This window comes from Pezoporus occidentalis, unplaced genomic scaffold (genome assembly GCF_034315485.1).
Source record: "Pezoporus occidentalis ecotype Australia unplaced genomic scaffold, CSIRO_AGI_Poc_V1 ctg29, whole genome shotgun sequence".
NCBI classification, from domain to species: Eukaryota; Metazoa; Chordata; class Aves; order Psittaciformes; family Psittacidae; genus Pezoporus; species Pezoporus occidentalis.
Window position 1 is genome coordinate 7,852,898 of NW_026914829.1, and position 12,679 is coordinate 7,865,576.

The 12,679-nt window shown below is 53.0% G+C and overlaps 4 protein-coding genes across 5 annotated transcripts; 2 read left to right on the top strand and 2 right to left on the bottom strand.

Annotated features, from left to right (window-relative positions):
- The first annotated feature begins 3,937 nt into the window (after positions 1-3,937).
- On the top strand, positions 3,938-4,473 carry LOC134167526 (scale keratin-like). Its single transcript, XM_062626297.1, has one exon. The coding sequence runs from the start codon at positions 3,980-3,982 to the stop codon at positions 4,343-4,345; it is 366 nt and encodes a 121-aa protein (XP_062482281.1). The 5' UTR covers positions 3,938-3,979; the 3' UTR covers positions 4,346-4,473.
- A 2,122-nt stretch (positions 4,474-6,595) lies between these two features.
- LOC134167527 (scale keratin-like) lies at positions 6,596-8,417 on the bottom strand. Its single transcript, XM_062626298.1, has 3 exons — positions 7,648-8,417; positions 7,265-7,444; positions 6,596-7,160 (listed from the first exon to the last, which is right to left on the bottom strand). Exon 3 carries the CDS (start codon positions 7,134-7,136, stop codon positions 6,771-6,773), a length of 366 nt encoding a protein of 121 aa, XP_062482282.1. The 5' UTR covers positions 7,137-7,160; positions 7,265-7,444; positions 7,648-8,417; the 3' UTR covers positions 6,596-6,770.
- Positions 8,418-8,689: 272 nt separating this feature from the next.
- On the top strand, positions 8,690-9,110 carry LOC134167518 (scale keratin-like). Its single transcript, XM_062626294.1, has one exon. The coding sequence runs from the start codon at positions 8,736-8,738 to the stop codon at positions 9,108-9,110; it is 375 nt and encodes a 124-aa protein (XP_062482278.1). The 5' UTR covers positions 8,690-8,735.
- A 3,104-nt stretch (positions 9,111-12,214) lies between these two features.
- On the bottom strand, positions 12,215-12,679 carry LOC134167528 (scale keratin-like). Of its 2 annotated transcripts, XM_062626300.1 has the most exons (2): positions 12,448-12,679; positions 12,215-12,384 (listed from the first exon to the last, which is right to left on the bottom strand). In XM_062626300.1, exons 1-2 carry the CDS (start codon positions 12,677-12,679, stop codon positions 12,215-12,217), a joined length of 402 nt encoding a protein of 133 aa, XP_062482284.1. The 2 variants fall into 2 exon arrangements, with proteins under 2 accessions (XP_062482284.1, XP_062482283.1); XM_062626299.1 differs by having other exon boundaries at positions 12,215-12,679.

Here is a 12,679-nt window from a genome sequence, read left to right on the forward strand (position 1 = left end):
GTCACCACCTTTATACTTTGGGAGATATATCATGGAAGTGCTTAGCAATTACACATCTTTTTTCTCCTTTTTGGGTGGTCAAACTGTGAAGGAGACATTCTCTTACCCTCCCAGCCCCTCCCCCCCCCCCCCCCCCCCCCCCGACTGTTTAAAGCATCATTTGAGAGTTCTGAAGTTTTTGAATAGTCTTTTAATACTGTTGAGACCTGTTTGCTGATTGTGATGGGGATCTCCATGTTGGCATGAGTCAGGTTTGGGCCTTGTTTGGGGTTAGACGATGATATAGGAGGACGAAGAGATTTTCCCCAAGGCTGGACAGCCATGAGTAGCAGGGTGTGGGGGATAGTATGGGCAAGTATCTAGGTCAGTGGGCCCCTCCAGTAATTTGGAATTTCACCACCGAACAAGTGCAAAATCCAGAAAAATTAGTAAAACACTTAAATGAGGTGCGTGGTCATTCTGGCCATACCAGAGATGGACAAATCATGGCAACGTGCTGGGGCTTGGCCTATGCTTACAGGGCCTTGTTCAACACTATCTAGCAACTTCAAAAGGGAAAAAGTGTCCCTGGATCTGAGGGCAAAGCAACAGTCAGCACAGCTACTACAGCTCCAATCACAGCAACTACACCACCTCCAGCGACAAGTACAGTTGCTACTCAAACCACAGTGATAATCACTGCAGCTAAACCAGAGGACCAATTCGTACCAATATCGGTTGTCTCTGTATGCAAGAGAACAAGCAAAAAAGAGGCAAGAAGGGGGAAGCAAGATGAAGAAACAATGTATTCATCACCCGGTCCAGCACCTGATCAGGAGTCATCATCACATGACGAAGAAGAAGAAGAAGAGGTAACTTCTTGACCTCGGACTTCAACCGAGCTATGGAATATGCGAAAAGATTTTACCCATCAACCAGGGGAGCACATCATCACCTGGTTGCTCTGATGCTGGGACAATGGGGCCGATGGTCACGAACTAGAAGGTACAGAAGCCAAGCAGCTGGGATCACTTGCTAGAGAAGGGGGAATTGACAAAGCAATTGCAAGAGAGAAACAGTCCCTCAGTCTTTGGAGGCGGCTCTTGGCAGCTGTGAAAGAAACGTTTCCATACAAGGACGATGTTATGGCCAAGTGGACTACTTTAGACAAAGGCATCCAGTCTCTGAGGAAAAAGGCCATTGTAGAGATGATCTATCACATCAAGCCGAATAACGGGGATATACCCATAGATCCAGATGAAGTTGAATGTACATGACCCATGTGGCAGAAACTTACATGGAATGCACCGTCATCATTGGCAACAGTAACCTGGAATGACATAGTACTACTAACAGTGCATGAAATGATTCATAAACTGAGAGTTCGAAGACAATCTCACTCCTTCCATCATCTCGGCTGTGAAAAAACTGTCCCAGGTTCTCAAACAATTGAGGAATGATCTATCTGATTTATCCAGCTCTTCACCTGTACCAACACACATCTCGGCTATTAACAAAAGGCATCCTATTATTCGAGAGAGAAGATACAGGAGGTATATGCCACAGGCCACCCTACAGTTTTACCTGTGTGATCATGAAGAAGACATGATGAAGTGGGATGGAAAACCTACTTCAGCTTTGGAGTAACAGGTGAGTGAATTGAAGAGGGAAGGGCCAATATTGATCATCCCATGAGAGCTGTGGCTTCAGTCTCTGGTAAGCAGGTTCCCAGATGGAGTGGAAGAGCTGATTTTACTCCAGCTCCCGTGATAATGAAGAATAATCCCTTTCAACAAGACTTAAGTGTCCAACGTTGTGATGACTATTAGAGGGGCCCTGACTCCAGCCAGGTGGAGGTAGGGGACAATCAGATTTACTGGACTGTGTGGATCAGATGGCCTGGCACATCAGTCTCACAGAAGGATTCAGTCAGCTGATTGGAGCTAGCCTAGCTAGAGCCACAGCCGGCACGCTTCAGCGACCGCGAGGGTCAACGGAGATGAGGAAAATCAGAGGGGATAGCGCAGAGACACCACGATTCCCGACATCTCCCGATCCCCGAAGCCCCAGCACCCCTTGCGAGAGAGCGGCTGACGTGGCGGGGGGCGTTCCCACGGTGACGGCGACCACTCCCCTGCCCCTTGCCTTGAAAGAGCCTCTGAGAGGGCAGCGACCAGGCGTAGGGAGGAACGAGCAGGTCGTGTTGCTGATCCTGTTGCTGGTGTCCCAGACTGCGGACCAATATGGTCGCCTCCAGAAAGAGAGCTTGCAGTAAGAAGACTGCAGCAACTCAGACAGAGACCCCGTCCCAAACCGTGGCTGTTAAGGTCTCTGGGTGCAGGGAGTGCTAGAGCCTGCTGCTGCCGGGGGAGGGAGGACAGCACTCCACCTGTGTGAGGTGTGAGCAGGTAGAAGATCTGCTTAGCCTGGTGGCAAGACTTAAGGAGGAGGTTGAGACGCTGAGGACCATCAGGGAGTGTGAAAGGGAGATCAACTGGTGGAGTAACTCCCTGGCGTGCCAGTCGGAACGGTTCCAGGGAGATACCCCCCAAAAGGGAGTGGTGGTTGGGAGAGACTGGCAGAGGCACGGCTTTTATACCAGCCTTGCCATGGCTCAGCATTGTCTGAGCCAATCTGCAGAATTGGTAACACCTTCTGTCCTATGATGACGGGGCTGTCTGGCTCCTGCCCCTCCCTGAGTCAGCATCCCCTTGCCAGAACAGCACATTCTGCTTCCAGGTTTCCTTATCTCCCCATTCTGCTCTGTGGGCTACATGAGACCTAACATCTCCCACACACAGCAGTGTTCCTCCAATGATCTCCAAACTCCGTCAAGGACCTTCTGGGTCGGGGCTGGCCACATCCTCCGATGCTTGGGCGCGAGTGGGGATCTGTGCTCATTATGCCACGCACCTCAGGAAAGAAGAGCATGAGGACTCTTGTTGGCCTGCATTGGCAGAGGTCAATGGCCAGTGCCTGCAGGCATATGGGAGCCCGCTCCCTTGCTCTTAGCAGGCAGCGATACGCAGTGCTGAGCAGGCAGATCCCAATCGGAATGCCTTTGATTTGGCATTTTGTAACCTCACGCTTCTGCAGATAATGGACGCTGGGAACACATCACACTGTCACTGGCGTGCGGGAGGCCTTGACAAGGCAAATTCTTGCTCAGCGCCCTCGTATGCCCTGTGGCTCTGCAATGAAGGCCTGAGGCCACTCTGAGATCAAGCCCGTGAGGAAGAGCCATGGCACGCATGGCACTTGCAGTCAGCCTTTGTCACGCTGCGTGCCCTCTAACACACGGAGATAATGAAAAGCCAGTGGGGACAATCTGACCCATGAGGTGGCAGCTGTCAAGCGACCAAGCAGGGTAATTGCTGGGGCTGATAGAGCGGGTTGGGGCTGGTGAGCAAACGGCATCAGCAAAACAGCCCCGCACCACGCAGGGAGGAGGCCGGGAATTGGCCGCCATGAGCCACGTGCCCCCAGCGCGGCCGCTGCTCCCCGCCCTCGCCAGCCAGGCATAAAAGCCCTGGCCAGGGTGAGCGCTGGCATCCACCGCTCCTGCCTTGCTCTGCTCAGGAAAAGGGTAGGTGAGTGCCTGCGGGGCTCTGCCTCCGCTGGTTGAGTCTGGTGAGGGACTCCCTATCCAGGAGAGCTCTGGCAAAGTGGCCATCCCAGGAGCAGGCTGGGATGCCCAGACAGCCCTAAATGATGGTGGAAGGAGGGAGGATGGAGCTGCTTGGCGAGGACAAGCAGAGCCAGGATCACCACAGGCTCTGGGGAAGGGATTGTGCGGACTCTGTGTGTGAAGAATAGGGCGTAGTTGGGGAATGGACGGGCGAAAGACAAGCGTTGGGCAGTGCAGGCAAGGCCGTGGCTCTGGCCCCTGTATCTGCAGGGCAGCATGAGAAGAACAGTGCTTCTTAACTAGGAAGGATCAAGCCCTCACTCATGACACCCATGCTTGGTATTGCAGGCTCACCTCTCTTCTCACACCAAGATGTCTTGCTACGACCTGTGCCCACCAAGAACCGGCGTGGCCGTCCCCCAGCCCATCGCTGAGAGCTGCAACGAGCTGTGCGCCCGCCAGTGTCCCGACTCTTCAGCCTTCATCCAGCCACCGCCTGTGGTTGTCACCTTCCCCGGCCCCATCCTCAGCTCCTTCCCCCAGCAAGCCGTGGTGGGCTCCTCCGGAGCACCCGCCTTTGGAGGCAACCTGGGGCTGGGAGGCCTCTACGGTGCCGGGGCCACTCAGGCCTCGGGGGGTCTCTGCACCTTTGGCAGACCCTACGCTCCTGCTGCCTGCAGCCCTCTGGCTCTGCCCCGCTACAGCCAGAGGCTCTGGAACTCCTGTGGCTCCTGCTAGAGCCAGCCCCACATTCTCCACGGTTCCTGGGGCAACTCACCCCTAGGCCTCCTCCTTTTCTTACCTTGCTTTCCCTCTCTCAATGACACTTCTCCTCCCCCTTGCTCCTGCCTGTGCCCAAATGCATTAATCCACCAGAAACCCACAAGAAACTTCCTTGTCTATAAGCAGCCTCCTACTGGGAGAACTTTGAAGGATCACCTCTCCAGAAACCGTGAAGGAAAACCTTCCGACTTCTGCCTTATGTGTGTCTTTCTCCACTGCAATAAAACAAGCCTGCATCCAATGCCTGCCTCTGCACCTTTCTGTTCACAGACCAGCCTGGGTACCAGGCTTTCCCCGTCCTACTCAGGGCTCTGCCAGACAGGCCATGGTAGTCTCCCAGCCCCGGCAGCAGCAAAGCCAGGCTTAGCTGCTTTTCGGGAGCTCTGGACACACACGGCCCCACAGCTGAGCTCCAGGAGCGCAGGCTGAATGCGCTTGCTCCCTTGCAGGGGGACACGCAGCCCCAAGGCGTCTGCAGACCTCCAGCCTCCTTGCGCATCACTGGCTCTGCACCAGGGACTAGAGGCGCTCCGGGGCAATGTCTGCAGTGACTCCAGCCCTGTGTGCCTCCTTGGCTCTGCTTGATTTTCTGCGGAAGAAAGCAGATGGAAGGCCTTCAATTCCATTTCCTGTCCCTTTTCCTACCCCTTTTCCTTTGCCTATCTATTCTCCCCTTCTCTGGGTGATTTCACCCTGTGTTATTCCACCACTTCCCTCTTCTACCTCCCTTTACCCTTCTGCTTTTTCCCTCTTCTTCTTCCCCTTCCTTTCTTTTTCTCTTGCTCACTCCAAGCACAGACCAACATGGTTGAGCCAACTTCTTTCCCTGATGCACACACTTAAGCACAAGAATCACAGCTTGATGAAAGTGGGAGTATGCTTTGCAAGGAAAGCATCTTGTCATGCTGTTGCCTCTAGCAAGATCACCTGTATCTGGCTGCCCTGAGCCATGTCCAGAGGCTATTGTCCACCTCCAAGCACAGAGACTCCATAAGATCCACGACAACCTCTTCCAGTGCTTGCTCATCCTCACCGTGAAAAACTGCCTTGGGAAGTTGAGGTTTCCCTGGAACCCATTTCCTGTAGTCCTGGCACTGGACACCTCTGAAAAGAGCCTAACTCCTGATTCTTGACAGCTTAACGTCAGACCTGTGTGAACACTGATTAGACCCCAAGAGCATCCTCTGTGCAAACAGTAGGTAGCCCAGCTCTCTCATGCCCTCAATACAGGACAGATTCTCTCTGTCCTGCTGTCATTTTCCTGCTTTCATCTGCCCACTAAACACCACAGAGCAGCTCGCTCCGAACCTCCCCGCAGGGATGGGGAGAGAATTGGAGGTCTAAAATTGAGAAAACTCATGGAATGAAGGAAAGAAACCTCCACAAGGGAAGCAAATGCAATGGAGGCAAGAAAAGCAAACAAGAAATTCATTCTAGACTTGCCGTCGACAGCAGATGTTCAGCCATCTCCAGAAAAGCAGGACTCCACCACATATAATGTTTGTACCACAGGGTGCAGCTGAACACTTTTGGCCAAGGCATGTTTCCTGATCCTGCTCCCCATGGTGTCCCTATGCACTCCCAGGGCCTTTCCTGACAAACTGCTCTTCACAACCCATGCCACGTTGCTGGCACAGGGTTTAATACTCTCTCTCGCCAAGTCTCCTCTCTGCAGATGCCTGGAAATGCTGTATTGTTTCTGCAGAGCATTGCGACCTGTTGGAGCTGGTGCCACTCCCAGGCGGCGAAGAGCAGGCACAAGAGCACTGCCTGAGCCTATCTAGATCTCTGCCCTCTCTCCGGCTCCTGCCAGACCCACCAAAAGCTTTTCTCCATCCTGCCTGAACGTTTCATGACCAACCAGCACCCACCCTCACCTAAGCTGGGCATCTCAGCACCAGCATTTGTCCTCCCACAGTTGCCTGGAACCTGCCTCCATGGTCTCCCCAGCTGGGAGAAGAAGGGAGGGAGACAAAGCTTAGATGCAGGAAAACTTTATTGTGAACAGAGGAGCTGCAAAGACTGTCACTGATCCGGAGGGCAAATCCCAGAGAGGCTGACAACCACTTGTTGGAGGAAACAGAGGCAATGTCTCCAGAGCAGGGCTTCAAGCTTGGCATACTGCCTTCCTGAAGCATTCCAGATCCCCAGGACTTGGTCCATCAGCCCCTCAGGGCCTTTTACGTGCAGACCCTGCCCCAGCTGAGAAGAGAGAGGAAACGGGAGGAGAACAGAGAGCAGAAGAGGGCAGGGATGAGGGGAGGGCGTGCGACACTGGCAGCTACCAAGGCCTTGGCTAGGGATGAGGATGCTCAGCACTCCTCAGTAGCCCATGCATGCCACCTCACCCCAGAATGGGCCTGGTGCAGTTGACCTGGCTCTAGCAGGAGCCACGGGTGTCCCACAGCCTCTGGCTGTAGCGGGGCAGAGCCAGAGGGCTGCAGGCGGCAGGAGCGTAGGGTCTGCCAAAGGTGCAGAGACCCCCCGAGGCCTGAGTGGCCCCGGCACCGTAGAGGCCTCCCAGCCCCAGGTTGCCTCCAAAGGCGGGTGCTCCGGAGGAGCCCACCACGGCTTGCTGGGGGAAGGAGCTGAGGATGGGGCCGGGGAAGGTGACAACCACAGGCGGTGGCTGGATGAAGGCTGAAGAGTCGGGACACTGGCGGGCGCACAGCTCGTTGCAGCTCTCAGCGATGGGCTGGGGGACGGCCACGCCGGTTCTTGGTGGGCACAGGTCGTAGCAAGACATCTTGGTGTGCGATGGGATGGTGCTCTGCAAGAGTTACAGGTTGTAAGAGAGCAGCAAAGGGTAACTCCCAAGAGGGAGACCTTGGGGCTGGTGCACAGGGCCAGAAGGACAAGCGCTCACAGACTTACCCTGTTCCTCGAGGAGAAGGTGACCAGAGTGGTGGTTGGGAGAGACTGGCAGAGGCACGGCTTTTATACCAGCCTTGCCATGGCTCAGCATTGCCTGGGCCAATCTGCAGAGTTGGAAACACCTTCTGTCCTATGATGACGGGGCTGTCTGGCTCCTGCCCCTCCCTGAGTCAGCATCCCCTTGCCAGAACAGCACATTCTGCTTCCAGGTTTCCTTCGCTCCCCATTCTGCTCTGTGGGCTACATGAGACCTAACATCTCCCACACACAACAGTGTTCCTCCAAAGATCTCCAAACTCCGTCAAGGACCTTCTGGGTCGGGGCTGGCCACATCCTCCGATGCTTGGGCCCGAGTGGGGATCTGTGCTCTTTATGCCACGCACCTCAGGAAAGAAGAGCATGAGGACTCTTGTTGGCCGGCATTGGCAGAGGTCAATGGCCAGTGCCTGCAGGCATATGGGAGCCCGCTCCCTTGCTCTTAGCAGGCAGCGATACGCAGTGCTGAGCAGGCAGATCCCCACAGGAATGCCTTTGATTTGACATTTCGTAACCTCACGCTTCTGCAGATAATGGACGCTGGGAACACATCACACTGTCACTGGCGTGCGGGAGGCCTTGACAAGGCAAATTCTTGCTCAGCGCCCTCATATGCCCTGTGGCTCTGCAATGAAGGCCTGAGGCCACTCTGAGATCAAGCCCGTGAGGAAGAGCCATGGCACGCATGGCACTTGCAGTCAGCCTTTGTCACGCTGCGTGCCCTCTAACACACGGAGATAATGAAAAGCCAGAGGGAACAATCTGACCCATGAGGTGGCAGCTGTCAAGCGACCAAGCAGGGTAATTGCTGGGGCTGATAGAGCGGGTTGGGGCTGGTGAGCAAACGGCATCAGCAAAACAGCCCCGCACCACGCAGGGAGGAGGCCGGGAATTGGCCGCCATGAGCCACGTGCCCCCAGCGCGGCCGCTGCTCCCCGCCCTCGCCAGCCAGGCATAAAAGCCCTGGCCAGGGTGAGCGCTGGCATCCACCGCTCCTGCCTTGCTCTGCTCAGGAAAAGGGTAGGTGAGTGCCTGCGGGGCTCTGCCTCCAGTGGTTGAGTCCGGTGAGGGACTCCCTATCCAGGAGAGCTCTGGCACAGTGGCCATCCAGGGAGCAGGCTGGGGGGGGGCAGACAGCCCTAAATGATGGTGGAAGGAGGGAGGATGGAGCCGCTTGGCGAGGACAAGCAGAGCCAGGATCAGCACAGGCTCTGGGGAAGGGATTGTGCGGACTCTGTGCGTGAAGAATAGGGCGTAGATGGGGAATGGACGGGCGAAAGACAAGCGTTGGGCAGTGCAGGCAAGGCCGTGGCTCTGGCTCCTGCATCTGCAGGGCAGCATGAGAAGAACAGTGCTTCTTAACTAGGAAGGATCAAGCCCTCACTCATGACACCCATGCTTGGTATTGCAGGCTCACCTCTCTTCTCACACCAAGATGTCTTGCTACGACCTGTGCCCACCAAGAACCGGCGTGGCCGTCCCCCAGCCCATCGCTGAGAGCTGCAACGAGCTGTGCGCCCGCCAGTGTCCCGACTCTTCAGCCTTCATCCAGCCACCGCCTGTGGTTGTCACCTTCCCCGGCCCCATCCTCAGCTCCTTCCCCCAGCAAGCCGTGGTGGGCTCCTCCGGAGCACCCGCCTTTGGAGGCAACCTGGGGCTGGGAGGCCTCTACGGTGCCGGGGCCACTCAGGCCTCGGGGGGTCTCTGCACCTTTGGCAGACCCTACGCTCCTGCTGCCTGCAGCCCTCTGCCCTCCCCTTATCACTGTCTTCTTCTCCTGGCTCTGCCCCGCTACAGCCAGAATGTATGAATACGTGTGCAGGTATATATGTGGGCCATAATATTAATGTATTAGAATGTCTTGCCGTAGCTACTGGCTTTTCAGGAGGACATATAATGCTTCCCTCTCACTGAACAAAGTTTCATACTTTTATAAAACTGCTACCATATGATATTGAGGGAATTTATAACTACCTTGGTGTCAAAAATCAAACACAAATCATTTTTTTTTTAATCTTCCTCTTTATGACCCATCCCAGAACAATATTCTGCCTCTTACTGTTGTACGTGTGAGCTCTTTTAACTTCAGATTAGTGCCATTCACGTTTCTTGGATTCACATTTTCTTTTGGAGAAGTAGTGGCACATTGGCAGTGAGGACAAAATTAGGTGTGCTCTTCCCCCTCCTTCTACAGGTTCTGCTTACAGTACCACCACTCTGTGGGATTCTATATTTAGCATGGATTCACTCAAGAGCATGCCATCTCCTTGTACCTTACCATCACTTATCGGGGCTACTCAGAGACTTTCATCTTCTGTCACTTCTTTCTGATTATAGCTTGTGCTACACCAGATATTTTCTCCCTAGTCAGCAGCCACGTGGCTTTGCACTGTATTACTGACATTTGGGGAATAACATTACTGTTATTCCCATCAGTTAAGCCATCTTGTTTTTCCTGTCTTAAAGCCTGATTCCCTCCTGCTTAATGTCACTCAGCTTTATATTAACAGCAGATAGAACAGAGCACTCCTAAATCATGCATCAATGTCATTAATGGAAATAAATAGAGGTTTTCTGAGAGTTATCCTTGAGTAACCAATGTAGTAAACTCTCTCCATTCCTCTAACTCCCATGTAACATGAGACACTGATAGAAGTGCATCTCTATGTACTATTTTGCAACCAGACATGAGATCACCCTTAACAGGCATCCAGCCCAAATAAAAGCTATGTAATCATGTCAGCTGGGTGCTAATAGCTCTCACCAATCTTGTTATCTTGGGCTAGGCACTTACTGTCTGACACAATATACATCTAATTGGGAGCTTGTTGGTACCTGTCTGACACTGCGTTACTGAGAGAATCAGCGGAAAAAGTTGGCAGTTGGGGGTCAAGTGTTCAGCTGTGATCATGTATGATTTACACTGAAGTACCTCTTACAGGCTCTGTGTTAGTGCAAGGATCCTGATGTGGAGCAGAAGAGAAACAGAGAGGAAACAGAGAGGGGTTCTGGTGTCCTCAACATGAGAAGGACATGCATCTTTTGGAGCAAGTCCAGAGGAGGCCACAAGGACGATGAGGAAGCTGGAGCACCTCCTCTATGAAGACAGGCTAATAAAGCTGGGACTGGTCAGCCTGGAGAAGGCTGCGTGGTGACCTAGTAGCAGCCTTCCAATATCTGAGAGGGGCATACAGGGGTGGTTTTGTAAAGCTGTCGCAGGAATTGCCCTGGGCTGAACTAGCTGTGAGGAAAGAGGGCTTTTCTCAGCACAAAAAAGGCACCTGAGCCAAGGAGATGCAGGGCTGGTGCTGCAGGAACAAGGAGGTTGTTTGCTGAGCTCCTGGGAATTCACAGCAGCAGTGTCCTTGAGTGGCCTCAAGCCATTTGAACATGGAAAGCAGCAGCAGGGACAAAGAGCCATTTCTTGGTGCCCCAAAGACAGGAGACTTTCTTCTGCAGCTCAGCTGCTGGGTTCTTCACAAATCCCAGACACTCATGGGTCAGCAGCTGCGCTCTCAGCTGAGTCCTGCAAGCTCCAGTCCCTTTCCAGACACCCCTGCCACCTCTCCTGATCTTTCCCCAAAATCACAGGGCCATGAGGTTAGGCAGTGTTGGGACAGGGGGATGAAGCAGGAGAGCCTTCAGTGAATAACTTCTCTTTGGTCAAAATATTCTCAATAAATACTAGCTAATCAGTAAAATAAAACAGTGTTTTCTTAAAAGTGAGATTTGTGTGTCCTGAAGACAAATTTTCATTTGAACTTGTCACTTCTTACAGCACATACCCATCCGTCTGACATATCCAGTTACATTTAGTGGGGAACATTGAAGTTACCTGTTAAAAACAAGCTTGCTGTTCCTTGACACTGAGATAGGCTCCAGAAATTCTACCTACACATGTGGAGCTGTTCCTTGAAAGAGTCTCAGTGAAATCCTCAGGTAAATCCTCTGTAATGTGTTAGTTCCTATTCTTTTCACTTCACCCAGATGACTTAAAACACTCAGCCAAAACTCCCCTGAGGCAACTGTTATCACAGGAGTGATTAACAAAAAAGAGGCAGTGCTTGATCTTTGCTCATCAGATACCTATCTTAAAAATTGCTTCCTATTATTTACCTTCCTCCTATTGTTCTTTTTTCAGAATATGCTTTGACAGAACTTCAGGCAACATTTTTTTTTACTTTGTCTGTGATCACATTTTGACGATTTCTAGTGCATCACTTGAGAAGATGTAAAATAAAAAGGAATTCAAGCGCTAAATTAACTAGTGAAAAGAAAATTTGTGCTAACTACTGGATGTCTGACAACTGGAGTGTTTAGTGTAGGGGAGACACTATTTTCAGATGAGTAGCAATGAAAGACTGGGCAGAGAGGATTCTTAGGAGCAAGATCATATGTGGCCAGAGCTTCCAGGGCTCTGGGGTGTCCCCAGAGGCAGCTCAGCCTAGCTCTGCTGCCAGGACTGTGAGACTGCTGCGGCTTGGCTGGAAGGGTCTCATGGCACAGCAGGGCCAGGGAACCCTTCAGGCCAGGCTGGGCTATGACAGAAAGGTGCAGAGGCAGGTGTTGGTTGCAGACTTGTTTTATTGCAATGGAGAAAGACACATAAGACAGAGGCAGACATGTTGTCCTCCCAGGCTTCAAGAGAAGTGTTCCTTCAGACTTCTCCCAGGAGGTGGCAGTTTCAGGGAGAAGGAGGCATCCTCTAGGATGGTGGAGCTGACACATTTAGCTGGCAGGGGCAAGTAAGAGGAGATGAAACGAAGAAGGAAATAAGTGTAATTTATGGAACTGTTCTGACTCCACTGAAGTGGAAGTCTGATGCTCTGCCCCTTACTCAGGAGCTCAGTTGAGGATCGAAACTGTATCATGTATTTGCCAGTCATTCTTTGATCAGGGGACATTTAGTAGAATTTAGCAGGGGCCACAGCTGCCACGGAGGTACCTGCCGAACCGGTAGGAGTAAGGGCTGCAAGAGCCAAACCCATAGGATCTACCATACAGTCCCCTGTAACCCAGAGAGCCCCCATAGCCATAGAGACCACCATAGCCCAGGGACCCATAGCCCCCATAGCCATAGAGACCTCCATAGCCCAGGGAGCCATAGCCCCCATAGCCATAGCCCCCATAGCCAAGTGAGCCATAGCCTCCCAGGCCTCCATAGCCCCCAACGAAGGGTGCTCCAGAGGATCCCACAACTGAATCCTGGGGGAAAGAGCTGAGGATGGGGCCAGGAAGAGTGACGACCACTGGAGGTGGCTGGATCACAGTGGTGGTATCAGGGCACTGACGAACACATGGCTCATTGCAGGTGTCAGCAAGGGGCTGGGGGCGAGCAACGCCACAGGCAGAGCTGGAGACCAGGTCGTAGCAAGACAT

Coding starts and splice junctions, on each gene's coding strand:
- LOC134167528 (XM_062626299.1), bottom strand. CDS start 12,679: ATGTCTTGCTACGACCTGGTCTCCAGCTCTGCCTGTGGCGTTGCTCGC.
- LOC134167518 (XM_062626294.1), top strand. CDS start 8,736: ATGTCTTGCTACGACCTGTGCCCACCAAGAACCGGCGTGGCCGTCCCC.
- LOC134167527 (XM_062626298.1), bottom strand. CDS start 7,136: ATGTCTTGCTACGACCTGTGCCCACCAAGAACCGGCGTGGCCGTCCCC.
- LOC134167526 (XM_062626297.1), top strand. CDS start 3,980: ATGTCTTGCTACGACCTGTGCCCACCAAGAACCGGCGTGGCCGTCCCC.